This window comes from Aptenodytes forsteri, unplaced genomic scaffold, assembly GCF_000699145.1.
Source record: "Aptenodytes forsteri isolate BGI_AS27 unplaced genomic scaffold, ASM69914v1 Scaffold309, whole genome shotgun sequence".
NCBI lineage: Eukaryota > Metazoa > Chordata > Aves > Sphenisciformes > Spheniscidae > Aptenodytes > Aptenodytes forsteri.
The window spans coordinates 3,292,860-3,320,834 of NW_008795857.1; the positions used below are offsets into that span (position 1 = coordinate 3,292,860).

A 27,975-nucleotide genomic window follows, 5' to 3' on the forward strand; every position below is an offset into this window, starting at 1 on the left:
CACATTGCTGGCTCATGTCCAGCGTTTCATCCACCAGTACCCCCAAGTCCTTCTCGGCAGGGCTGCTCTCAATCCCTTCATCCCCCAGCCTGTATTGATACCGGGGGTAGCCCCGACCCAGGTGCAGGACCTTGCCCTTGGCCTTGTTGAACCTCATGAGGTTCACACGGGTCCACTTCTCAAGCTTGTCCAAGTCCCTCTGGATGGCATCCCATCCCTCTGGCATGTCCACCGCACCACTCAGCTTGGTGTCGTCTGCAAACTTGCTGAGGGTGCACTCGATCCCACTATGTCATTGATGAAGATATTAAACAGTACTGGTCCCAGTACAAACCCCTGCGGGACACCATTTGTCACTGATCTCCATCTGGACATTGAGCCGTTGACCACTACCCTCTGGATGCGACCATGCAACCAATTCCTCACCCACCGGACAGTCCACCCATCAAATCCGTATCTCTCCAATGTAGAGAGAAGGGTGTTGTGGGGGACCATATCAAAGGCCTTACAGAAGTCCAGATAGACAACATCCGTAGCTCTTGTCCTCATCTGCGATGTTTCTGGCCCAAGGTAATTTAGCAGAAGCTTGTGATTGCATTGAGCTCCAGCCACCTCTGAGCTTTGTTCAGTGAGGCAGTGTTTGTGGAATCTCAAAGACTTCATTATCTTGTGGTTTGCTGGATTTTTATCTAAAGTTATGTAGGTTGGAAATCTTGCAGGCCCAGACACCTGAGATCACAAAATCAATTCTGCCGTTTATTAAATAGGTGTAATTCCCATCGACTGCAGTGAAAGTTACAATTTTGCAGCAGAATGTGGAATTGGATCCATATGTATTAGAGACAGAAACCCATCATTGGCTTCCTCCAGACCTTTTTCCAAGGTCAGTGCAAGACAGTTTCCAAGGGTTTGTGACCAGCACTTCACTCAGTCTACAGCAGACTGGAGATGCCAATGTCTCCCATTAAGAACTGAAGTGTGACAGAGGGTGGAGAGCAAAGCCTACTGCCAATGGTTTCCTTTTTGTTTTGGTACATGGTTTTTAAGTGTTTTAGCTTGTGACATTTTTCTTTCTGTGAAGGCTGCCTGTCAAAGCTCTCAAAGTTAGGGCTGGTGATGACTGCCATGGGGCAAGCCCCATCCCCAGGGGAAAAGGAGAAGCGGGCTTTGCTCTTCAAGGTCTTCTGTGCGCTTGAGCCTGCTCCTGCCACATCTACAACAGGAATAGTCAAGGCTCAGACCTTGTCAGAGCTGAGTTTTGCCTCTGTTTCTGGGTAGGCTGGAGCAGAAGAGCACCAACCTTGTCTTTACTTGTTTGCAGGTGCTTGTGAGGTTGGAGGTGGAAAAGGGCCAGTCTGGCATTGCTGGCAGCTTTTTACGAGCGGTGTTTTACTCATGACCTGTCCCACATATGGACTTCATGTGAGCTGCGGGCAGCTGTGTAGTCTTTCAGACCTGAGTGAGAGTCTGGCTGTCCTTTAAAACAGAGCAGATTTGGCTTTGCTGCTTCTCACAGCTTGTAAAATACCAGGGAATCTTCAAAGTAACAGCATGCCAGAGCTAATGAGATCGAAGGCTTTACAGCTTTGATAATGAAGGCTTTTCTGGTCTCTTCTCACTGTGACACTGGGTCTGCTAAGAGCAGTACCGGCATGTGCTTTGGGGATGCAGGGTTTGACCAAGCCCTTTGCCACCAAGATCTTCTGCCGAGGTAGAAGCCCAGGACAGTGCCGCTGTCCTGCTGCATGGACCCAGAGCTGTGCAGCCAACAGCTGGCCAGAGAAAACCCACTGTTCTTCCATGGGTGCTTTGTGAAAAGTCTTGAGGCGAAAGATATGGAATATTCTGAAAGGTGGTTGGCTGCAGTTGGTTGTTAGTCTATACTTACTTTATTGAAGATTTGCTGGGGGATTTTAAAAATTGTGAAGTTCAAGGACTGAAAATCTGGATATTCCCAAATTTGAGGTCACCTGAGTGATGTGAGACAATCTGGTCTCTCTAGCATGGTGCTGCAATGTAATTGACAGCTGTGTGGGTGTAAATCCAGCGCATCTTTCTTTACCTCAAAGCTGCTTCTTGAAGAGCAATGTTAGCGTGAAATGAGATCAAATGCATGCCTGTACCACTCTGGAAAGGAATGGAAAAACTAAGTTGCTGATTGTTTGTGGTCATTAAAGACCAGAATCGCTTTTTTCCCCCCATGAGTTCTGGCCAAATTCCAACTTAGGTAATTATATTCTGCTTCCCTAATTCCCTGTGAAGCTTCAAATCAGTTTAGATTGCTTTTCCCTTTCTAGCCTGAGCAATTAGATAATGTTCCTGAGCCCTGTTAACCAGCTATGTCCCACCTCAGAGGAAGCTGTGTTTTATTGCTCGTAGAAGCAGCCCCCTTCCCCCACCTGTGTACTTATAAAGTCTTTTTGATATGACAGATGATAGTGAAATGTGAGGTAATGTGAATTCTCACAGCTGGGGTGTCTGGCATCTCCACTCTGCTAAGGGCAAGCTGCAGAAGGTGCTGAATTCTCTACTCGTTCTGCAGCATGTGCCAGCTGCCCCAGATGGTTTTGATGAAAGTAACATGCTCTACAGCAGTGCAGATGAGAAGGGGTGTCGCTTGTGTTTCAGCGGTGGAAATGGCACTTGGAGTAACAGGCTGCAGAGGAGGCGAGATAAAGGCTGTGTTGAAGGGGAGTGCAGCGGGCATGACATGGGGAATTATGAACTGCGATGTGGGGAGGGGGAGGTGTTTGAGGCAGTTCTTTCTAATGGCTCCACACTGCATATATGCATCCAGTTTTCCACATTGCACTTCCTAGCAGAGCAGCTGGTGACGCTAATCCCTTGCCCTTATGGGTCATGTGTAGCAAGGGTTAGCAGAGCGTTCTCCAATGAAGCACACCCCCTCCAACTTCTCCCCTGTAAAACTGAAGATGGTGACGGGACGTTTGGCTTGATCCTTTGCACCAGGCAGAGAGAGGAGAAGGGATGTTACACTGCTGCATAGTGCCATACACGTTTTGGATTCCTTTTGAGTCTCAAGTGAGTCAGTGTAGAGGGGAAGTGGTTTCTCAGGATTTGAAAGTGAGTATTGAGTGGAGCCTCTTATGTGAAGAAGGGTGTTTGTTCTCATGCTCCCACCCCATCCCATGGACTCCTCGAGTGGCTGTTGTCTTTCTTGTGGTGGTGTAGTCTGCTTCCCATCATCACTTGAAGCCCTCTAAAGAGAGAAGATGCGTGTCTTCCTTGCTGTGGTGGTGCATCAGGCCCAACCAAGATTGTTGATAATCACACCTATTACTGTAATATGTGATGTGATCGCAGATCCCCTTGCTGTGTGCCTTCAAGTGATAAACAAAAAGATGACAAGTCTGCTACAAGACAGGTGCTTTGGTTGCTGTTTTTCCACCCTGTCTTAAACTCTCTGTCTGTGGGGACAACTTGGGCTGAATGCCAGAACAAGTTCCTTGATGCAAACATGAAAGCAGCTATGGAGATGCTTCTCTGGGGACATTTTAAAGCTTGATCAGGCTCATCGCTGTGGAGCAGGCTGTAGGGAAGGCTTGCAGATGACCTGGTGAGTACCATGGGACTCTTCTGTCTCTAATATGTGTGCTTCCTTGAGCTCTTTCCGTAGCTCCTCTGCTTCTGGGTAGGCTGGAGCAGAAGAGCACCAACCTTGTCTTTACTTGTTTGTAGGTGCTTGCGAGGTTGGAGGTGGAAAAGGGCCGCTCTGGCATTGCTCGCAGCTTTTTACGAGCGGTGTTTTGCTGTTGGTCTGCTTGCCTGTGGAAAGTGTTGGCATATCTGTATGCACATGTGCAGGGAAAAAACAGTATCACTTCTGTTGCTTTGGTGTTAACCAAAGAGAATTGGTACCAGAAGAAACCATGTGGGCAAATGCAGTAAATAAGAGTGAAGCCTAATTAACGGTTGCATGAGAAATCTGCATGGCTTGGACATCCTGTTGATTTTGGAGTTTGCCAGGGAGCTGCTGTTGCAACCTGTGTGTGTAAAAGCAGGATAGCCCATGCCTCTACCACCTGGTACAAGGGCATGTGTGGTGGGAACTCAGTCACATGAAGCACCTGGAGGGTTGTTCTGTTTAATGCATGTATGGGGGTATTGGGAGGGGGTTACTCTGTCCGCATCTGCTGTCCTGGGAAGAAAGCTGGTACTCAAGCAGCTAAAGCGATTGCCGGAAATTTTCCTTCGCTGGTGGTAAATGTTCTCCAAGAAACTCTCCAAAGGCTTCTCCATTTCTGTTGCACATGGAAGTTGCTGCACTGCAAAACACTTCAGCAACCACATTTCTCATACTGAAGAAATATAAAACTGTTGGTATGTATTTTTACAGAGCCACTGAGCTAGTGGCTCTTGATGTGTAGGACTGGTAGCTGCCTGTGTTCTGGGGGACTTGAATCCTGCACGGCCAAAGGAGTGGTATTTCTCTACTCCTCCAGGCTACTGACTGGAGACCAGGGACTTGGGGTGTATGGGAGTGGGGCCCTGTGGGTGGGTTTCCAGCTTTTTTTTGGCTCCCTTCTAGGTGCCTGTGGGGTCTCTGAGCATACCTGCATCTGTTTGCTCTCTGCCCATCCAATTCCCCAGGCAGCAGTTGCTGTGTAAAGGCTTGTGGGGCTCAGAGCTGTGCTGCTTCAGCCATGTTTGGTATTCCTGACTGCAGTGCGAGTCTCTCTGGTGTGCTCAAGAGTTCTGGTTACCCAAAATCAGCTTTAAGTTTAATGCGTGATTATCACCAGGAGCAAGAAAATGCTTGGCACTGTCTTGGAGGCTGATGGTATTGGGCTTAATTAATGGAGAGCAGGCTGTTCCCACGTGCATCCGGCCCTGCCTCCTCATCCTTCCTATCAGTATTAGCTTAGGTTTGTTTTTAATTATTTTTTATTAAGTGTTGCACAGAACAGTAAAACCCACATCAGATTACTGAGGATATTAATCTTTTGCACTTCTCTAGCACATTTCATCCGATGACAGAGATTTGTTTTACAAACATTAATTATGAAGCTTCATAACCCCCCTGTGAGGAAGGTGATAACCACAATAATACTTAGCACTTATATGGTGTTTTGCATCTTCAAAAAGTTGTATAAACAATAAGGTTTAAAGTACCCTGCATGACACGGTAGTGCAATTATTCAAATGACACATGGGGAGAAAAAGGGGAGAATGTGCTTGTCCAAGGTCACACATCAAGTCAATTACTGACTAGTGCTCATTGGAGATTATTCTCAGGTTCTGGGTTTCTCTCCCACTCTCTGTCTTCCTTGGTGTCATAGTTGAGCAGTAATATATGAGAGCGGTAAAGGGTGAAGGCCATGAACTGAAGACCATTAGGTCCATGTAACTGAGCAAAAATGCAGGATGCCATATCTCCTGGGTGGAGTTGGGGTAGTTTAGCTGAAAAACTTTGTGGTTAACAGGGTCATGAAGAGCTATTTGCCGCCAGTGCTCGATGGTGGCTGGTGGTTTGGAACATTGCTGCTGCATGTGAAATCCTTTGGTGTTTAATGAGTAGCTCCCCAGCTACTTCAGTTGGCTCCCTGCCCCCCTCCTTGGCAGGCAGCAACAGGGAAAGTATATGGCTGATAACCAAACTTTTTATTCCCCGCCTGTTTTAGGACATAATCAAACAGGAAGAGAAGTTTGAAGGTGTGGTGACTGTAATATGTGACAGAGTGGCTCATTTTTGGGTGTTCAGCAGTACACGTGCTTGTTGGCCTGTGAAAGGAGGAGCAGCCCTAGTTGCACCCATTGCTGGAGCAAGGCATGGCTTCTTTTTACCCCAGCCAATTTCATAAGCTTGTCCAGGCCAACTGTGTCCCTCCAGATGAGGATTAGCAGAAGTGATATGCAAGACTCAAATGGTTCTTGGTTGCTTCCCCAATGTAATTTATAACAGAAGCATTCTTTTGTCACATAGGGCTTTGAAATGCCCCAAGATAGACATGCTGCCCATCTCAGTGAAACAAACTGGTGGTGCCTCCGTAATTGACGTTTTGTGGGACAAACACTGGGAAATAGTTCCACTGTCCCTGTCAGCCATCAGCCTGGTGGGCTACTGGGGACCTATGCACCTCTGTGGCATAACCAGACCTGGAGTCTTTCCCCTTCGTGGAAAATTGGAGCAGGCTGAAACTGGGGGCAAAACTAGCTTTTAGAAGGTAAACCAATTCCTTGCCTGATGGGCGGCGCAAGTGACTTCCTCATCTAGGGGATGGGATGGCAGTTCAAGTTTGCACATTATGGAGGTTCAAGGCAGCGCTTGTTTTCAGAAACTCTGCCTCTTTCCCTCTTCAAACACTTTCTTCTTTTAAATGGGAAGCCCACTGTCTAGTTTTGTGTTAATTTGTCCCAGGGTGTTCTGCAGCAGACTGGGTTGGTTGAGGTCTTTAAGAAAGGACGCTGGTTTGAGACTTTGCTCTCCTTGGGAGCTTGCTTTCCTCCTGTCCCCTTCAGAGACCAAGGGACTGTTTTGTTCTCCATGGAATGGGCTGCTCTGTGTCATTCCACAAACAGCCGAAGGCCCAGGAATGTTTTAAATAAAATGAAATTTCTTACTAATATCAAGAGAACATCAAATGGAGCTGAGGATAAGTGATTTTAAAATATGCTGAGGTCTTAGCCTGCCCTTGGCCTTGCCTAAGTAGGCCAAAGCCTTTTCTCTTGCAGAAGAGAGTTTGAGAACAAAAGTCTTTTAAAGAGCTTTCCTTTTCAGACATGCTTTGGCTTTGAGGCTGGTGCCTGTCAGCATTTCAGTCTCTCAGAGCTTTATTTCCTTAGTGTCAGAGATCATCTTGCTTCCTTTGCAAGGCTGTCAGCTAGACCCTGGCTGCTTTGATACGGCTGCGTTAGTCCCCAAATCCCCTGTTGAACAAGCTGCTCAACAATGTTTGCACAAATGCATGATCTTGGGTAGAGAATTAATCTCTGTCCCTACCCCCTGTGCAGTCAGCCAGCTGAGAAATTATTTTAAACACCGTCCCACGTGCATTAGCACTTCCCCAATTTCCTCTGCAAGTCTCTGGTGTTTCAGATGATCTTTTGACTCCGCACAGATGCGGAATAATAAATTCATAACCTTGCTTTGTGGAACTTTTGCTCCCAAGTTCATTGCTATCAGTCTCTCACCAGGGAGCGGCCAAGCCAGCATCAGCCTACCTTGCTTCTCCTTGCCTGTGTTTTCAGTTGTAATCGGGTATTTTTGCAAAACTCTTTACTAGTCCATTTTCCTTTTTTCCCTCTTTTTTTTTTCCCTTCCCCCAAACAGATTAATTGTTTGAGATGCTGCAGCTGTTTGTCAGAATGAACTCCATCAACGTAGCCAAGATGTGGCAATGTCAGAGCTCAGTCTCGTTTTGCAGGGGCTGGGGGATGCTCCTGAGACCAACACCTGGCACTTGTGGTTGAGGAGAGCTCTTTGTAGTAGTGGCCCAAGGCCCATCCCGTTTGCAGGAACAGCCGTGCAGTACTGTGTTAGCTAATCACTCATACATCCCGAGAGTGGCCCTATCTTACTGAGAATAGCTGCAGGTGGAAGGGATACCACAGAAGGCCAAAGCTGGTAACTCAACTCGGTGCTGAAGAGGCTGGAAACAGGCTTGTGTTTTATTGCCTCTGAAAACTCTTGGAGATGCAACTTGTCCACTGGGCATTTACTCCCCCATCACCTCCTAAGTCTCCTGAGCAACAATAAGCAGAATACTGGGCTGAGGAGTACCTGCCCAGGAGAGGCAATGTGGCCAGATGTGTTGCACAGCTGGTGAGGAGTAAATGGATAATCTATTGAAGGGAAACAATGCAAACTGTTTGTTATTGGTGTCAATAATATTTCACTGCATGAGCAGCATGTGGCAGATGCGAGTGACAGAAAATGCTCCCTGTGTGCAGAGCCCTATAGAGGCAAGGAGGGGTTCCCCATGTTCTGCCAAAGCAACTGACAGGGGGTACCCCGAGTCTAAGAGGGTTGTGAAAGACCCTCTTCTAGCATTTGCGTGCAAGGGGAGATAAAGTAGCAGTTCCTGCCTCCGAATTTCCCGACCTTAAAATCAGTCATAAAAGTATAATAGGTTGACTCTGGTATGTGCACCACTGCCCTCTCCTGTGTGCATGGGGGGATGCTGGTTGTGAACAAGGCTGTGTTGCACACCTCTGTCACTTCTGGGCAGAAGGACCAGTGCTCTGCGGTCTCCCATGATCCTGAAGTCCTTGGGTGCCATTGCACATGGGGACACTCTTTGCCATGATACTCTGCCTGGCAGGTTCAGAGCGGTGACTTCAGTGTTTTGTGGAAATGCAACTAGCTGCTCTGCTGTTAAGGATGTACTCAACTTTGCACATAAACTGGGAATTTGATCTCTGTAATGTGTGAAAAACTCTCTACAGATTTACAGTACTTGGGTCCTCACTGGAAGAATGAATTTGCAGAGAAATTGCAAGTCAATCTATTAATTGGCTTGAATTAAGATTAATTTTTTTTTTAAGTGTCCTCAGTAAGGAATTTAATGTTTGTCAGTCTCTGTCTTTGTCTGGAATTAACTTAATAATGCAATAGCACAGGCTCTTCAAATGTGGCATGTAATTAAAATTCATTGAAATCTTATGTCTAGGCTAAATTTGAAGAAAATAGGTTGTAATTAAACTAAGTTATTAACAGTTACTATATCTAATTATTGTGACTACATGGTTCTGCTCTGGGTCAGGTGGGAGATCGTTATCCCAAACTCAAACCAATCCAGGATTTAAAATGAGAGCTAATTGAGAGACAAAGTATGCACAGTTAAAACAGCCCAAATAATACCAACTATTTGCAGTTGTGATGCCATACACCAGCAACATTATGACTAAGATGCATTACTGCCATTGTCTCCAGCTGAGATGAGACTGATGTTTAAAGATAACGTGTTTTTTCCCCTCTTATTCTCAACCCTTGGTATAATGAGCAGAAGAGAAATAAATGTGTGTTCCCTTACCCTGCTACATCTGGAATTTTTTTTTTCAGTATGATCTCAAATTAATTTCCTGGATTAGTTATTCTTGCCCCAGGGAATAACTGCATGATTTCTGTGCTGTTTGTAACTCTTCAGTTAGCTACGTGTACTTTCTCCTTTTGGCTCTGTTTTCACCTGGTTGCAGGTCTTGCAATGACGTATCAAAAGGCTTTTGCATCCGCATCTGCGCTGTGTTACGTGGGTGCTGGTCACCAGTGGCGGCACCTCTTACAGGAAAGGGTTTTTCTTCTACCCTCTGCCCCTCCTTCCCTTCCCTTCTGTCTTTATTAGGAGAAGAGCAGAAGGGAGAGAAAACAAAGAGCTGACAGAGATGAATATGCTCTATGAATCAAAGCCTCTGGAAACGCTTCTATGGGTTAGTTACCTTCCTAGCGAGAGTAGGAGACTTGTACAAAATTTCCCTTGAACTGTTCTTTCCCGTCCCTAGAAAAATGCCAGAGAACTTGGACGAGAGCATTTTAAATGGCATCTATCTAGCACTCCTTTGTTGCCTATTTTGCTACAGCTAATTAAAAGAGAAAAGCCTTTTAATATTTAAGCACCATTAACTCGGCTGAATTATTAAATGTCAATTTGAATTATGTGCATAAAAGGATCAATAAACAAAGAGAATAAAACAATGGAGGTGGCTGGGGTTAGAGAGATGTCAGCTCCTCTTACCGGAACCAGAGGGAATTGCTCGCTTGTCTGCCAGGTTGTGGTTATTAATTATTGGTACTCGAGAGGGAAGGAACTGGGGACTTTCTAGGACTCTGCACACCAAAGGCACTGCAGGGATGTAAAGGATGCTGTCAAGATAAAACATTACTTGGCTTGATTTCCAGGGGTGTCACGTAGCCCCTATTGCCTCAGCTTTGCTGACAATTTGCTGGCATTTCCTTTCGGTGCGCGCTCTCTTCCTTTGGGGTGGAGTAGAGCTGTCATATTTGCTTTTCCCTCTCTAGGTCGTTTTGCTTGCTGGCAGTAGTTTTCAGGCTCGAGTTCCTTGTGCTGGCAAAAAGCGATAGGGGAGAAAATCCAGAGGAAAACAGTTTTTCTTGAGTAAACCCTTCTGTGTTGCACAAGAAGTTTTCTTCCTCCGCTCCCTGTGAATGTGAATTTCTAGTGCTGTATTAGGCAGCGTTGGAGGCTAAAGTTTGGCCTTTGCATTATAAGGTGCTAGGCTGGAATTAGGTACAGATTGATCCCTGGCTGTGCTTCAGGCTTCCCGCCTGACAATGGACAAGCCATTTCATGTCTTTCTCTTCCCCAGCTGGCAGCATGCAATAGCAGCATTTCCCCACCTAACAACACTGCTTGGGGGATAAAAGCATCAGTGTTTTGTGAGGGCCTGTATGGGAACCCATTTGAGGACAAAGGCTTCTTTCCACCGAGGGGCTGTATCACCAGCAGCATCCCTGTATCATCATCAGCACTCCTCTCTCTAATCCTGCTCTTGCTGGGGGCAGATAAGCACCCAGCAGAGGGGTGCCAAGTCTCTGCTTGGGTCCTCTCTCTCCCCTGGGTCCTTGGCATTTCTGCCAGGGTTGCCAGTGAGTTGGTTGTGCTGGGGTTTGTGCCGTGGTTGTCTGTCCCCCACCAAGTGGCTTGGGGCTGAGAGCTGATCTCTTGCAGCCACTGTGCTATCATCCCCTGGGAAGTGACTTTGCTGCAGGGGACGTGGGGTGCCTGTGGGATGGGTACTGCTGTGCATAGAGCTTCAGACAGAGACGAGTCCCTGCTGCCTGCCACTTTTCAGTAGCAGAATTGGATTTTTAGATACTTGAATTAAGGGTAGCATTTGTATTTCCAGCTTTTTCTAACTATGGCAAGAATAAAACAGGCTTTCAGTGAAATTTTATTTCAGTCTCTTTCTTGTGGCTCTTATCACCCTCTGGCCTCTGCAGTGATTTCCCTCCCACCCACCCACTCCCGTATCACAACTGAAATAGCCTTTTGCTTTCTGTGGAGGCTGGGTATAGCAGCAGGTAAACATGGCCGTTTGTTGAATCTTTCCTCTCCTGCGTGGAGGGAATGTTTGCACTGCCATCATGGCGTGATTGCCCTCGCATCCCCAGCTCCCTCTGAGACAGTTAGATGGGGCCCTGGAAGCAGCGGAGCTGTGACAGGTGAGAATTTAGCATAGATTCAGTGCCTGAGTGTTTACCCAGCTTCTCAGATGGGCTTTGTGGTCTGCACTGAGCTCTGTGCCTCTGCAGGAGCTTGTCTGACAATGGTGGAGCTGCTTCGGTCACATGGACAGGGATGTCTGAAGGAGAGCTGGGGCACTGGCTAGTCAAAGCCCCAAGTGCCTTGCTTTGCTAACCCCACAGCTGTGCACCCACCCTCTGGGGTTAGCAGCCCTGAGTGTACAATGTCCCCTTTGGCTCTCCATGTAGAGAAGTCCTCTCCTCCAACAGTTCTTCTCTGCCAACCCTCCTCCTGCGTACCAGACCTCGGTTTCCACCTCGGCATTGAAGAATTTGGGCCTCAAGGTTTAGCATTTTGAACAGCACCAGCTGGAGTTTCATGGAAATACTCCTATTCTTACCCAGCTTCTGTTAGTGTACTCTGATTGCATGCTCGTTTGGGTTTTGTTATTTTTCTTGTCTATTGTTTTTAGCATACTTGGAGCTTGAATCTGTCTCTCTTCCTGTGTTTTCAGGGGTGGGTTTTAGCACATATGTGTGACCTTGGTGGAGTCCTCACCAGCAAAGTCTGGAGCATCCTGCCAGCCAGGGAACCCAGTTTGAAACCACTCCCTCTGCCTTTCCTTATTTGTCACGATTCAGGAGCCACAGCTGTTGCCTGATGTTTTTTTCCCCTTTTTGATATGAAAAGGAGCCTGTAGTTATTCATTGATTAGAGTTCATGCACCTTTGCTGCTAATCTAGTCAACAGATGATTAGCAAATTGACATTTTTTTCTCCCTTTTGAAGGGATGAAGTGTCTGTGTTGTGCTCTCCTTTCATCTCCTGTGTTAAATGGTCCAGCAATGAAACAAGAGCTGAGTTTCAAAGTACGCTGGTTTATAGATCTGTGCGCATGGTCCTCTTTGTTGAAGAGTCACTGTTGTACCAAAGTGCCTTAAAGTATAAAAAGGGAAAAGAAGTGGAACAAGCAGCACCAACAGTGACTTTGGGAATGAGCTGAACTTGAATTCAGGGAAAAGAGGAGAGGGGCAAAACCCTTGGGACCATTTGAGCAAAGCCCATTTGCTTGCAAAGGCTATTAGCAGCAGATCCTGGGGACGTTGCCTGTTGGGCTTTGCTACCTGTGCTGACAAGCTGCAGCATGCCTGTGAAAGGCAGTTTTCCTGGCTGAGTGGGGACGTGCAGCTTCAGTGGCTGCTGCATGCTGTGACGGAGGAGCGAGAAGGGAGAGCAGAAGCACGAAATGCATGAAGAGCAGCTGACTCTCCTCTGTCCGAGGCAAGCTTGGCTCTCCTGCGAACCCGCTGCTCGGAGGCTCCTGGTGATGGGCACGCTGGAAGCTGAGAGCACGAGGGCTTACAAAGGCCAGAGGGTCAGCAGGTTTTATGGATGCCTGTAACTGTTCTTTCTCCTTCAGAGGGTGGTGGGTGCATGGAGCAGCTGGAGGTTGACTCAGGGGACTGGAGACCTGGTGGGGGAGGCAAGGAATCAAACCTGCCAAGGAGCCCAGTGCTGGCCTGTCTTCTGGGGACTGTTCCTGCAGCACATGGGCAGGATAAGTGAGTGTCTGTTCTGCCCTTGTCCAGTTGAGTTCCTCTCTTTGCAGCCCTCTTTTTCTCTGACTGGACCGTTTCAGTTTTGGGTATTTTACCAGCTGACAAACAAGTCAGTCTGTCAGTGGTCTCCAGAATAGAGGATGCCTGATTTCTCCCCCAAGCTGCTTGCCTCAGTTGTGTTTTCCCCTAAAACAGTTAGGAGCTTTAAGTAGCAACCAGGCAAGAAATGGGTTTTTAAGTGCAATGCTTTGAGCACTCAGCTTGGCAGGATCACCTCACCTGAGTGTGGCTTTTGTGGCTCATTGGGTTTTGCAGCAAGATTTAGAGATGGGGCTCAGGCTGTGAAGCTGGCACACGGGGAAGTGGGTTGGGAAAGATGATAAAGCCTCTTTTGTGGCCATTACGAGACAAACATACTTTTTTCACATCCTAACCAAAGCTGGAAGCTTCCAGGACAGTATCACTGAGGTGCTGGCTCTGACTGCCACCATATCTGGAGCCCGGAAAGATTTGAAGACAACCTACTTTGTATTGCTGGCATTGAGTCATCTATACAAATTCCACTCAGGCATATGAGTTTATGCCACTGTAATGTTGTGTGTGTAACATCTGTCACTTGATTCCTATCGAACAAAGTTGCTGATCAATTTTGCTCTGCTGCTTGATACTCTGCAGTTAGGAGGACCTATGTAAGAAAATTTTGGGAACACCTAGGAAAACTAGTGAGCCGCTGCAGGCAGTGGAGTTGAGGATTGGGGGTGATCTGGTGACTCTGATACTTTAGTAAAGCACACAATACCTCTTTAGTTTTAAATTGAACGAAGGTCTCGGGAGCAGGTGTTGCAGTCACTGGGGGGGTGTACCTGCTATTCATGACATCTCGCATGATTTTGTTGCTGGCATTTTTCTAAAAGAAACAAAACTATAGAGGTGCTTCAAGGAAGTGACATTGATTAAGCAAAAAATTATTTTAAGACTGTGCAAATCATCTGGCTGAGCTTTGCAAAAGGAAACTCTGTTTCTGGAGATGCAATCAGCCAGAGATGTAAAGACATAGTCTTGGTCTCTTCCAAGTCAAAAAAAATCCCATGCTATTTTAAGTAGCCAAGTTTCATGCTCTGTGATTACTTTCCACAACTTTGTCATTTCTCTGTGCACTTCCCATTGAAAATTATATTCTTCTCTTCTTGCTCAGGAGTGCTATGGAGTATTGTGTAGGGTTAGAGATGGTTGCTTTGCATGTCTTGGAAGTGGCTGTGTTTTTTTTGTGGGTGGATTGATGTTTGTGTTTTAATCATGATCAGTGTATAAATACCAAAGCAGTCAGAGACATTTTGCTGCTGAAATATGACATGTTTCCTGCTGCAAATTTAGGCCAGGAGCACAGTAAGCGAAATTTTTTTTTTTTGAGTGTACGTTGTTTGGGCTGCAGTGAGAACACTGATGCATGGGAGCAAAAGAGCCTCAGTGGAGATCTGTCTTGCTTGGGGTTGTAACCCTTAGCGTCAGCATGCAGGGAGTTCTTCCTGGTGTCTTTTGCTTTAAGACAGGCTGGTGGTAGCACAGAGCTGCCCAAGCAGCACACGGTGTTGGAAGAGTCAACAGGAGGAGCCTGAGCAAGAGAGAAGTCCAAGAAGTGGGAGGAGACCAGGGACCATAAATGCACTTTGCTCCTCAGCTATCCCTGGGGGCTTCTGCATCGCCTCCCTCTCTGCTATGGGACTAGTCTGGCCTTGTGTTAAAAGTTGGAGCCTAATCAGGCTACGCTGTCCTGGGCACGTTCAGCTGGGGAAGTTCCCTGCAGGGGCTGTGCACCCTTTGCCGTTGTGCGTTGTGCTGGGCAAAGAGGCTGGGAGGGGCTGAGGTGTGGAGGAGGAGGCTCCCAAGCAAGCAGCCGGGGAGCGTGTTCAGAAAGTGGCGGTGACAGGGGTTCCCCTGGGTAGGCTGCACAAAGACATCCAGTGCCTGGGCTCAATTACACCCGCCCACTGCCATCTCCTCTCCCTCTGCTATTGTGCTGGTCTTAACTGCTGATAAGTACGGGCGGTCTTTCTTCAGCCATTAATATGCTATTGATCCACAGCCCTGCTGACAGTGTTAATGGACACTGATCGTGTATTATTATTTCCATAATCGTCCTCAAGCTGGAGTGAATTTTCCTTTTCAAATGGCCCATCGATATCATGCCCTGCATTGAGGGCTGGAGCTGGCCTGGTTAATTTGTTTTGCCGAAAGTTTCAACAAAGCCTGTGTCTTCATCCACAGTGGAGCAATCAATGAGACCAGCTGAATAGTGATGGAACACACAGCAAGGCAGCTGCCATCCCCTCCCAGAGCAGGCATGAGCGAGATGTTTTGTTTGACCATCAGGATGCTGCCCCTGCAGACCCTTCCCATACTACTAGACCTTCCTCGCTCCTGCTGAGCGTTGCTAGCACGTCTCTTCCCTTTACTTGTGTGCTGGCTTCTCTTTGTGCTCTGCTAAGGGGATATGACCCCTTCCTCAAAGGTCTTCATGTCTGTATGCCCCTGTTCTTCAAGCAGAGTTGTGCATTGCATGAACAAACGGGATAAAATGCTAACTAAAGCAGTGACTTCAAGGCCTGAGATGCTCCCTGGGTGCTTTGCCGTGCAGGGTCTGTAACTAACGGTGCCTCAGGGCAATTCCACCCATGGACAGGCAGTTACTGAGAGTGGCTGTGCAGCAAGGAATGCCACATGTAGATTTCCTTAATGAAATGCTTATTCAACCCCACGTGCTCCATAAACACCATGTATTTTTCCCCTTTCTGGGAACTCCCTTCATGATGCATCCCTTACGTGCCACTTGCTCAGGACAGGAAGGGTGAGGGAAGGAGACAGGCAGGTTCTTGAGGGGTTTAAGCAGCAGATTAGCAGCTGATGCCCCCCTCCCTCTTGCTCCCATGTAACGAGCAAGGTGAGTCCAAGGAGCCTGTGAACAGGGATGGGGAAGGACCCTGGCTTCTTTGCCTAGCTTATGTGCAGAAGAGGCTGAATTATAATTACACCAGATGTACGGGAGGGCATCACTTGCCTTGCAAAACAGGGTGGTAGATTAAGCCTGAGGAAGAGGGAAAGCTCCAGGTGCAGCTTCCCTCTCTCCCCACTCTGCAGGAGGGTGGTAGCGGAGGTGGGTGGATTCAGTGTCCCTGCGTGTGTAGCTGCAGGTATTGGGCCAGCAGCTTTGGATATGAATGTTCTTCATCCTTGAGGCTGTCTGCAGGACATGTGCAGGTGGCAAAGGTGGTGGTGGGGCAGAGTCTAACAGTGATGGCTGGTGTTAGCCTGCTGAGAAGGCAGCAGTAAAGTGCAGTTGATGCTGTGCTGCAAAAGGGGTGAGCAGCCTGTCCTTTGCGGTTGCTGACTGTGACTGAGGGAGTGCCAATGCAGTATCTGTCACTCACCACCCTCTCTGTGAAGGAGCTCTCATCGTTGCCATTGTAGCAATGGGATCTTGGGCTCAAAAAGATGAATGGCTAGACCTGTGAACCAAATACAGATTACTCAGCGCTCTCCAAAAGAGCATTTCTCTCTCCTTTTCTGCATTTTAATGATGTAGCAACCTCTAAGCACCAAGAGTCTCATAAACTTTCCAGATAATGGTAAAAATAATATTGTACAGTATGCTGCACTGGGAATAAAGTTATTTTATCCACTCCAATTTCCTTTTGTTTTAATGTGTAAATATATCAAGTGAAGGCGTAGTAGGAAATCTCGGTGCAGAGGCCAAATGCACTGCAAGCCAGCCCTTTCCTAAGGAAGGGCCTAATTGCTGCAGGTTCGGAGCCTGAATTTTTCCTTTGTAAAGCATCTGGCACTCAATATTTGGCTGGCCCAGTTTCTCTGTATTGGGAGCCTTCCCTAAGTTGATCTGTCACCTGGAGCGGAAGGGAAGTGATGATGCATCTGTCCCTCAAAATGCTGGGAAAAAGGGTAGGGAGCAACCTGTCCCCTCTTCCCCCGCAGAGGTCATCAGAGGTCTTCCTTGGACCTCTGCTTTGGGGTTTGCCAGCCTGAGGAGAGGGATTCTGCTCCAGCAGGAGTTAGCGTGGCAGGTATGCATCTGTTCAAAATGCTGGGGAAAAAGGGTAGGGAGCAACCTGTCCCCTCTTCCCCCGCAGAGGTCATCAGAGGTCTTCCTTGGACCTCTGCTTTGGGGTTTGCCAGCCTGAGGAGAGGGATTCTGCTCCAGCAGGAGTTAGCGTGGCAGGTTGTATCTGTGCAAGGGTTGTTCTTCGTGGAGCACTGCTGAGAATTGCTGAGATTACTGCTTCGTCTCCAGCACCTGGCCTCATGCTCTGGCTTTTCTTTTCCCTCCTAAGGGCCTTCTGTGAAACTGTTTACTCTGACAGGCATGGTCCTGCCATCCTATTGTGCTAGCAACGCGCAAACTGTCTGCATGCTGAAATCCTCCTGGAGACCTGGGATGATGTCAAACAATAATGTATTCTTTCTGTTCAAGCACATTAAAAGTGCAATTAATCCTCACAGTGTCTCTGCCCATCTGTAATATGGCATGAGGTGACTTTCCCGGCCTTTGTGTGCTGTGGCAGGCTGAGCCTGGAACTGAGAGCTTCCCGAGTCTCACCCTGTGATTTAATGTAATCCCTGTGATTTAATGTAATCCGGTAAGAGCTGGGTTGGTTCGTTGCTCAGCCCCCACCACGTCACTAATGTCAAGTTGTAACCAAAGGCAGAGTTATGGCATAGATTCCTATGCCATCTATCCACATGCTTTTCTCTCCAAGATAACCCCAGGCTTTCTGAGCTCCCTTTTGAGAGATCTGTGTTCATATGGGGTTTAAGACAGGCAAAAATGGTTGTTGTTCTGCCAGGGACCTGGTGCTGTGATTGCAAGAGATGTTACAGCTTAAACAGTGGGGATTCACTTAAAGGGATGTCCCTTTCCGATGAATATAGCTGAAAGGTGTTAGTGATGGTAACACAAGCAAGTTAAGACACCTGTGAGCAAAGCTGGATGTGCGCACCCTTGCTTGTAAGCTTTATTACAGCCCGGTGGACCCAGGGAGAATTTGAGAGAAGAGGAGAAAATTACGACACAGGACTTATCCCTAGAGTTGTTGTTTTGCTGTAGACTAATGCCATATAATGCTTTGTAGTGCCAAATAAGAATTAGTTTAAATTATATTTCTGTCAAACTCTGAGAGACACCAACAAATTACCACAAGGTATTTTGGCACCAGAATAGTTGCACAAAACCCCTCTAATCCTGTATCACTGTACCTAATGATTTTGCTGTGGAAATTCCCCATGTAGAAATGCCTTTAGGCAGGTGGCAGGAAAGGGTTACAGAAGACAGGTTAAATTATGGAAGTGGGATGGCCAAAGTGAAAAGAGTGTAGGTTGAAAGGCTTACATTGTATACCATGTGGGGTACAGCAGAGCAACTTAAGGAAACATTTAACTGGGAGCTAGAGCTGCCGATAAGTATTCTGATTCTCCATGGGGTGGCTGGAAGTTAGTTTTTGCAGCAAGGTCATGTTTGCAAAGGGGGAACAGAGCCACTAGCCAGCAAAAGCAGCCTAGAGACTGTGAATAGAGGTTACGAGAGCTTTGCTGCTGCAGGGTGCCAGGACCCCACTGAAATGCAGGCAGCACAGGTCGGGGATGGGGAGGAGTATGCTACAGGATGGGAAGGGACAGGGTCTCTTTTTTAATCATAGAGCAGGGATTTTTCAGCATCACAGCCTGGGTCTCGGCACTGTGAGCTATGCTCTGCAGTGCACGTGGGGTTAAAGGCGTGATGGCAGGTCTGCAGAGGACTGATCCGAGGGCTGAAACAGCACAAGAGACTGTCATTTGGATTAAGGTGTATTGGCAAAGGTTATATAGGCTTCTGAATTACTCCTCTGCCACTGTTCACTTGACAGACGTTCATGATGTCTTTTCCTGATAAGTCACTATTTTACTTAATGTATTTACATATCTGTATGTATACCCATACATGTACGTGTATAGAAACACACAGAGGTATGTAAGCACATATATAGGTTTCTGCTTTCTCCTGGGTTGAACAAGACTCTTCTGCCATCCAGGCAGGGGAAGGTCACTCATCTGCTCAGTCATATCAGTGAAGCTTTCACAGTCAGTTTCAGCATCCCGTGATGCTCGAGCGATGGCAGGCACGTTCCTGGGAACCCTGCAGAGGGGGAAGACAGGAGAGGCTGAGGGATTCATCCGTGTTTGTGCCATCATATTATTCAAATACACATGTTGCTTCTGTTAGTCAACAGTTTGGACAGTAATAATGATTTTAACAAAGTGTCACCACACTGGAAAGAGATGCAAAAAGGAGGAGTAGCTTGCTGCATGTGCAGTGCTGCTGCCTGGGTGCTGGGTGGCCGTGGCAGGCTGTGGAGCCCCAGCAGCAAGAGCAGCCTGCTGCCCACTCGCCCTGCGTCCACTCTTGTGTCACTGCTGCTTGGTCAGTGCATTGTGGTGACAGCAGTTTGTATAGGCTGACCTCAAAGGCAGATCTCCTCCACTGCCCGAGCCCAGCCTGCCCTAGGTCTGTGCTGCTGGTGGATTAAACCAGCATAAATCTGAGCACTTCCCTCGCCCAGGTGATTGGGTTTAGAGCACTTTGGTTATGCTGAAAGAATGGGGAAAAAAAAAAAAAATTAGTCTTTGAAGCTCAACTAACCTTGAGGAAAAAGTGGGTGCTCAGTTCAGCTTTAACAGGTTGTGCAAAATCTGTGCTTGTTTCAGAAGGCTCACTAAGGCTCATTGCTTTAAACCCTTTGATCATCTCCTCAGTGGTTTGTTCGTTTGCATTGTATTTCACGAATAGGAGCTAGAGCTGTGACTCCAGAGTCACCTGGAAGCATTGTAGCAAGACAGGGAAGTATCCCAGGGGGACGCTCACTCAGGCACCGATTCTTAGACACGTTTGTGGGTTTCTCTGTTCCTTGAAGTGCGACTGGAGTTTTCCCCTCAAACGAGCACAGGTGTCCCGTTGGGCTGCGCAGTCACCTTCAATACATCTCAGCCACTTCAGTGATCACACAAACGCTTTTGGAGTAGGAACCCAAGGTCTGTTTGCACAAGACTCTGGAGCTGAGGCTTTTCTCTAAAAAAAAAAAAAAACCCCTGTTCTCCTAGAGCTTGTCTCTCCCTGCTGTTGTTCAGGGCTACAGTGGGACATAGTTGCCATTTGGGGGGCGTGAAGCTTTTAAACTTTGTTCTGGGAACTTCCTTTCCACCTATTTTTCCACAGCGCTGGTCTTCACTTGTTTTCCTGGCCAGACTGGCAGTAACTGGGCTCCACTTGGAGCCCTAGCTGGAGAGATCCTAGAGGTTACGGGTCCCCTGATCCTGCAGAGGCTGTTCCGTCTGGCTCAGGGCAGAGATAGGTTACTGTGTAATTTGGGAAAGACTTGTTTCTCCTGCAGCGTGTGCTACACTTGGAGCCTAGCTGGAGAGATCCTAGAGGTTATGGGTCCCCTGATCCTGCAGAGGCTGTTCCGTCTGGCTCAGGGCAGAGATAGGTTACTGTGTAATTTGGGAAAGACTTGTTTCTCCTGCAGCGTGTGCTATGCCTGTTCTAGGGACGTGTGCTAAGAGCTGTACAGAGCTTCAAGGCCCTTTCTAACTCTGCTCGGTAGTTATCCCATTCCCCTGCAAGGTAAATCATAATAATCAGGCCTGTTTTAGACAAGCATAGAGCAGATGTGATTTGACCAGGTCCCTGCTTTAACCACTTGCATGTGCTCCCCTTGGAGAGATGAGAGCAGGGAATTCTTCATCCTCAGCCCATGCAGGAGGGTCCCCTCAAAAAGCTCCGTATTCTGCTTTTCAGTGCCTAGAGCTGCTCATCCCAACAGGACCAAAGGTTTTAAAATAGCAGTTGATACCAGCTGCCCAGGAGAATGGGGAAAATCACTCAATTTTATATCTCCTGAGACCTTTGTGTTTCATACCCAGCACTGTCTGGCTCTTTCCCTCTGTGGCTTAAGAGGTGGCTCTTCCACCCTGCCATGGGAGCAGCCACCCTGGGCAGTGGGCATAAAGGGCTGGGGTGCTGCTTGTTTCCCTCTTTACCTCTTCTTTCCTCTCCGCAGCTCCTGCTCAGGCCCAAATCATCCATGCTGGGCAGGCGTGCGTGGTGAAGGAAGACAACATCAGTGAACGCGTTTACACAATTCGGGAAGGGGACACGCTGGTCCTGCAGTGTCTGGTCACAGGACACCCCCGGCCACAGGTAAGCTTTCAGTCTTGCCTGTCACCCATGTTCCCCATGGCACTTCTTTGTAGTCTCCACGTAAAGGAGAATTGTGGGCAGCGGGGTGCCCAGCTTTCTCCTACATGTTGGAGTCACGTAGGGATGCCCCATAGCACAAGCACTAGCTTGTTAAGCTATGAAGCATCTAGCCTTCCTTTCATGGAAAACAGTCCACAAAGCTTTGCAGGAGCCTAGACAGACCTTCTAGTGGTCTTCAGTATGTGAAGTCCCCGAAAAAACCGAAAGCCCAAACTGAGTCCATTATACAAACCACAGTCAAGTCTTTAACCCTCTTACTACAAAGCAGGAACAGCCTGAACAGGCTAGAGAAGGCTTCCCACATGTGCTGGCCATAGGAGTTGGTCCATCATGGTCCCTCAGTCTCTCAGCTTCTCTGGATGTACAAACAAGGGGAACCTGCTTGGGGGAGTTTGGGAAGTTGTTTGTAGCGCACTTCACTGAGCCCCGCGCAGAGCACACTGGTCATTGCTTTATGGCCACCGACCAGAGGCAGATTCAGACTTGCAGAGCTGGATATATCCATGCTGTGGTCAAAGTCACGGTTCAGTGGAGAGATACAGAGCTGAGCTTGGCTAACTGCTGCAGTCCTTCCCCAGGGTCCCTAGAGGGTTGTATAGCCTCAAGCCCCATGCAGCCACCTCCCCACCCTTCAGATACTCAAGCAGGCTGGTTCAATGTTAGCGTGGATATGTCTATAGAGATACTGGACCAGAGCATGGGTCTGCCCGCTCTGGGACAGAGCGCGGTAGGAGTGGCAGCTGGTGTGTGCTAGGAGGCTGGATGTGCCAGAATACACTCAAGGGAGCCAAGTACGATACTTGTGCCTTCTTAGCCCCCTTCCCCAGTCCTGCCAAAGATGTTTGTGCTGAGAAGCCATACATCTGCATACACCAATCAACGCCTCTGTGCACTTGCTTGTGAGGAGCTACTTGGCTAAGAGACGATGGCAAAGGAGAGGGAGAGAGACTCAGCCAGAAGGATTTGAAACGGTTTATCCATCAAAGCATATCCTAGAAACAATAAAAAGGAAATGATCTGAACCAGACCAGCAAAAATGACCAGCCTAGGCTTGTGACAGTGATGGACAGATGACAGCTGTGTAGGTCAGAAACGAGGAAGGTGGTAGGGCTGGCCTTGCCTAAGGATGTTGAATGTGTGGGAAAGTGCTGGCAGGTTGTGGGGATTTAAGCCTGAATAACCAGAGAGATTGTTGGAGCAGAGCCTGATGCAGACAGCATGCTAGTGGGCAACATCGTGGCTTGTCATTGCCTGGACATGCACAGGGGACACCAGAGTGTGGAACCAGGCATGACCAGGGAGGCTGGGACCCGCGCACATAAAACGTGGCATGCGTCCTATCTCTGCCCTCCCTCCTCATGGATAGATTTCTTCCCCAGCTAAGCTCTTATCCTAACCTTCATTTAAACTTTTCTTTTCCCTTCTATCAGCCAGTCATTAAAGCATGAAAATGTGGCCAAAATGAGATTGAAATTGAAAAGATTAAAGAGCTGCCTGAAGTGTCCTTGCAAACAGGAGACTCTGAGAGTCTTGGGGCCCTCAGACGATTTCATAATAAGCCTACAAAGGCTAAATAAATCCATGGTCATTAGCTTCAAAAATCTGCTCAGCCTAGTGCTCTGGGAGTGGGATGTAGACACCCCTGCATCTTTCTAGAGCATCAGTGTCGATCAGGTGGTGGCGGTGAGCTTTAAGCAAAGTCTGGGGGAGGAGTCAAGGTATCTGGTCCATCTCGTCTGTGGCCAATGTTGAATGAAAGTCTGTCTCCTTTCTGTTGGTTGATCTTGCTAAATCTCAGTCCCAGAGTCTAGATGGGCACGAGTGTGGGAGACCACCAGTCAGCAACCTTTAGAACGGAGGTTGCAGATATAGGAAACCAATGGGCTGAGAAAAGCCATCTCTGTCTCTCATTTTATGGACTGCAGAAAACAAAGGGGAAGCTTGTACCACCACTGCTAGGGCTGTACCTCATTCTAGACATAAGAATACCATTCAGTCTTTAGGAGTGCTGTCCTCTTGCCACCATTCACCATGAAATATGAAGCTCCGTTGCCCCACAAGCCAGGATCTTAAGACATGTAACGTAAGGACAAAAAATGCAAGATAGCTTGAAATCTGAAGGGATTTTTTCTTTTCCTTTTCTGTATCTTTAAAATCAAAGTAAAAGCTTGTGTACTGCCAAAGGATGACTTATAAAAATAACATATACAGGGGTTCCCTGTGGGAAAGGGGCAAGAGCTAGATAGCAACTGCATTTTCTCACTCTTACTTGGAAAAGCAAACAGCAGAAATAGCCTTGCTGTCCGGAGAAAGATGAAAGAGTCTTGACTGCAATAAAAGCTCTGTAGCTGTGAGCTGATGTCTGCTGTAGCTTTGTGGCCTACCAGCCACATGGGGTCCCAAGGCTTAATGATGAAAGTCCTGTGCTATGCAGGTAGTGGTATAAAACTAACCAAGTTCCTGGGTTTGCAGAATCGGAGCAGGAGTGGTAAATATGCACTGTCTGTCTGGGTGAACTGAGAGGTGAACTTTGGTAAGGTCTGGTGTGCTGTAGGGCCCATTTTTGAAAATGGCTAGGGAGGAGGGGGAAGAGGAGCAAAGGCAGTGCTGCTGTCCCCTCGGATCTCTAGTTTGTGTCACTGATTGCTTGTATTTCTCTTGTTCTTCTTGTGCAGGTGAGATGGACCAAAACTGCTGGCAGCGCGTCGGACAAATTCCAAGAGACGTCAGTGCTTAACGAGACCCTTCGGATTGAGAAGATACAAAGGCTGCAGGGGGGCCGCTATTACTGTAAAGCAGAAAATGGGGTTGGGGTCCCTGCCATCAAGTCCATTCGAGTAGATGTGCAGTGTAAGTCGTTTAGCGGCAACCCAGACCTTCCCACAGTTCTACTGCATGTCTCTGCCTTGCTGCGGGGCCAGCAGGGAGCTGCATTGCCCTAGCACCACACACACCTGATTCAGGAGCAAAGGGACTGGTGTGCTGTCCCCAGGGTCCCTTTCCCCTAGGAGATTAGGTCCATCCACAAAAAAGATAGCTCTGCCTGCCCATGTGAGTCATTCTTGTCTAGGTGCCATGATGTCTGTCACTTCCAGAGGTCCCTACCACTTGTCTGGGATGTAGCATTGTAGATGGCTTCTGCTTTCTTTGACTTCATTTTGAAGCTGGCAATGCTTGAAGCAAACCAATGCTTCTTGAAATTGGTAGTGCCTCAGATGCTTGGGGCATTCCTGAAACCAGTGCCCTGCTCCCAGCATTGCTACTTCTGCAGCATGGTGGAAACAGAGCAAAAGACTCTGGGATGCACCTGAGGAGGCTGAGCTGTGAAGGGGTGAACATGAAGGAATCTGTGAGGACCCCTTGGTTTCAGTGACTCAGAGTTTCTCTGGCTGGTTGCAATGTCCATCCTTCTTGTGTCCTGGAGATGCTGTTAGCGGTTCTCCGCCTTGGGCCCCAAATTTTGAAGGTTTCTCATGCTGGCTTAATGTTGTTTATTCTTGGGCTGCTGTAGCCGAAAGGGAGGGAAAATAAACTTATCCCATAACCCCCATATGGGAGGAATCTAAGATTTAAGGTCTAGGCAACTTTTGCAGAGATTTGTTCTCTTGGGGAAGATTACCATTCTGCTTATTGTCCTTGGCTATCCACTATTCCAGTTTTCTCCAACCCGACTAACACCCTCTCCTCACTTATATCTTCTGAGAAGGCCTAGCCAGCTAGAGGTTGATGCTAAAAAGATGTAAAGTGTGATAAAGCAGCTGGAACTCTCCCCGAACTTGTCACCATCTGTTCCCACGCTCCTAGCAAGACAGTCTTCTGTGCTGAGGTGCACTGTGGTTATCTGTCAGTGGAGCAACCTCCAGGCTTCGAAACCCCAGTACCTGCCTAGAGTCTGGGCAGAGCTCTCTTGACAGCAACTGCTGCCTGACTGCTTCCTCTTAGTCCTGCTGTCCAGCCCTACAATGATGTGACCCTCACAAAGTATGCCATAGACTTGAACATCCTTAGGCTTTGGTAGGTTCATGATCCGCAGTTGTATTATGGCTTGGGGCAGCTCCCGTCTCTGTTCCTTCCTTGCCCTACCCTGTACTGGAGTAGTGTAGTGTGAGCACCATCCTACAGGCTGGGAAAATAGATTGCTTCAGCAGCAGCCACTTTGGATAGGCTGAGCGTTTCTTCATGGGCATTACATAGCTTTGTTTGGAGGAGTTCTGACGCCCACCTAGATCTGCTTGGCTTCTCTGCTCATTTCTTCTCCTACATGTGGTGGAGGCATATGATAACTCTCCATTGCAAAGGGGACTTGCTTGTCTCAAGCCTCAGTATGATACCTTGCCAGGGCCTGTGTCTCTAAGAACAGGACTGTGGCGTGAATCTCTTTATGCCCTGAGGGCGCTCCCTTTACTTCTGGGGTGCAGGCTGGAGCTAGAGTGATGTAGTGTCCCGTGGTCCCTCGTGCAGCTCTGACCTGTAGAACTGTGGGGCTAATGGGGTGGCCAAGGGCTTTCTCATACTAACATCTACTCTGCAGATGGACTTGGTAATGCACCTCTGTTCTGCTCACTTGTTTTTTGGGGAGGAGAGACTATTTTCTGCTAGTATTTGCAGTAGGTACAAGGGAACACATAGGAAAAGCCACAGTTTTTGTTGAACGCTTACCCAGGCAACCTGCAGCTGAATGAACCAGAATTTGAAAACAAACCCCTTCTTTCCCTGCATCCCAATTTGTAGTTGGAGGTAAGTAATCACCCTCATGTGAACCTTGGTGTCCTTGACAGCTAGTGCTAGTCCTCACTCATACTTTTAGTATTAGACAGCAAGGTTGTGCAGAGAGCATCACTGGTGCCAAGAGGATATTAAACTGGAAACACTAACCTGTGTAGCGAGTTATTCCTTTGCCCCAAGTGGGCATCAAGTGAGGCTTTAAAGTATTGGTTAGATACTGGCAGAGGGGCAGCTGCTGTTTGGAGTATTTCCATGTGGGAGAAAGGGAAAGTAAAGAAAAAGAAAGAATGGATGTTTACAAGCTTATATTGCACATGAAACATCCCATGTGATCATCTCCATGGGCAGCCTTGGGCCAAATTTATTATTTGTGCAGCTCACTGACATCAGTGGCGTTACTCATACATCAAGGACATAGGTATCGTCGTAGGTCTTATTTTAGCTTTTCTCAGGAGAGCTAGACTTAGAGCTGACTGCTACGAAAGAAGGCTGAAAGATTTGAGGGAGGAAAGGTTTAGCAACCAAAAGGAAGATGATGTTTTCTGTGTGGGGAGTAGCTGGGAGCCAGGAGACCTGAATGGTGAGTATCTTCTTTGATCAGTAAGGGAAGTGTTTTGCCTGCATCCTGCTGAGAAATGTAGCCTCAGAAGGATCGTAGCTACAGAGTTACTCATGTAAAGTGTGAACAAATAAAGGAGGGTTAAGGACAAAGAAGGGGGAAAGAGGAGAGGCTGTGCCGAAGGTCCTAGTCCAAGAGAATTTGGTGTAAAATTCGGTCATCCTATGGCTATGTGGAGACAGCACTGTATGAAGAGGAGCCTTTTTCTCTCCACCTTTGTATGTTTTTCTTCAGCCTTGGGTTTTGTGTTTTTTTTTCTGTGCCTTGTCATTGTTCTGCTAATGGCTGTACTCATATCTCTGAGCTGTGGTGTGGTCAAGCTGACAAATCTCAGGTCCCATTACAATTGCTGTCTACCAAGCATACAGCTCATTAAAATATGCAAATCCACAAGTTGACACTTGTGATTCAGCAGAGAATATGCGTTATTTGGATGACACGTTAGCAGAAGCTCATCCCTGCTTCCCCCTTCCTTTCTGGGAGTCAGATTTCCAAACTTACAAATCTCTAAAATAAAATATCGTGAAAATTAGGTGGCATAGGAGAGCAGGAGGTGATGAGCTCGTGTCCTCTTCCTCTCTGCTAAAGTGCACACAGAAGACAGTGCTGGTAGTACAAGGGGATACTGGGTGCGCGTGCCTCAGTTTCCTCGCAGTTGAAGATGGGGTCATAAGGCTGCTGAAAAGGTAGAATTGCTTCAGCTGAGCTCAACAGATGCCTTATAAGACATGCTTAAGGGCATGGGGACAGATTTCAGTTTTAGAGGGTCAATTGGTCCCATCTTGTCAAACGGGATCTTTACATTTAATCCCAATCAGTCTCAAAGTGGTTCTGGGAGGAGAACACCTCTGTGGTTTTCCCCATGCTTCCTTGATGTTCAAACATTGGTGTCTGGTGCAAAAGTCCAAGAAAATGATCCCTTTTTTAGCAGGAGGGCAGCCCTTGGGGAGCAGCGTGCCCTGGGTGGATAGAGAAAGTATGCTCCCTGCAGGGCTATTGCTGGTGTCCTTGCAAGTAAAGTAACTGATAACCATGGCTCCAATCGTGACAGCTGCGTGTCTGGTGCAGGTATGGTGAGGGAATTGGAAGGACCATATTCTGTAAAGGGAGAAAACAGAAAAGAATCTGATTAGTTTAGGGGTGAGTGATAGGGTGTGGTGGGTTGACCCTGGCTGGACGTCAGGTGCCCACCAAAGCCCCTCCTCAGCTGGACAGGGGAGAGAAAATATAGCGAAAGGCTCGTGGGTCGAGATAAGGACAGGGAGATTGCTCAGCAATTACTGTCATGGGCAAAACAGACTCAGCTTGAGGAAATTAGTTTAATTTATTACCAATCAAATCAGAGTAGGGTAATGAGAAAAAACCTAAATCTTAAAACACCTTCCCCCCACCCCTTCCTTCTTCCCAGGCTCAACTTTACTCCTGAATTCTCTACCTCTTCCCCTCAGCAGTGCAGGGGGATGGGGAATGGGGGTTGCGGTCAGTTCATCACATGTTGTCTCTGCCGCTCCTTCCTCCTCAGCAGGGACATCTCACACTCTTCCCCTGCTCCAGTGTGGGGTCCCTCCCATGGGAGACAGTCCTCCATGAACTTCTCCAACGTGAGTCC

General features: G+C 47.7%; 1 protein-coding gene across 1 annotated transcript in view; it reads left to right on the forward strand.

Moving 5' to 3' along the window:
• MDGA1 (MAM domain containing glycosylphosphatidylinositol anchor 1) overlaps positions 1-27,975 on the forward strand; it is a 148,318-nt gene that overhangs the window by 27,967 nt on the left and 92,376 nt on the right. The window contains exons 2-3 of the mRNA XM_009283748.1: positions 20,823-20,962; positions 23,698-23,872. Coding sequence (XP_009282023.1) covers positions 20,823-20,962; positions 23,698-23,872 — 315 coding nt within the window. The remainder of the gene's footprint in view (positions 1-20,822; positions 20,963-23,697; positions 23,873-27,975) is intronic.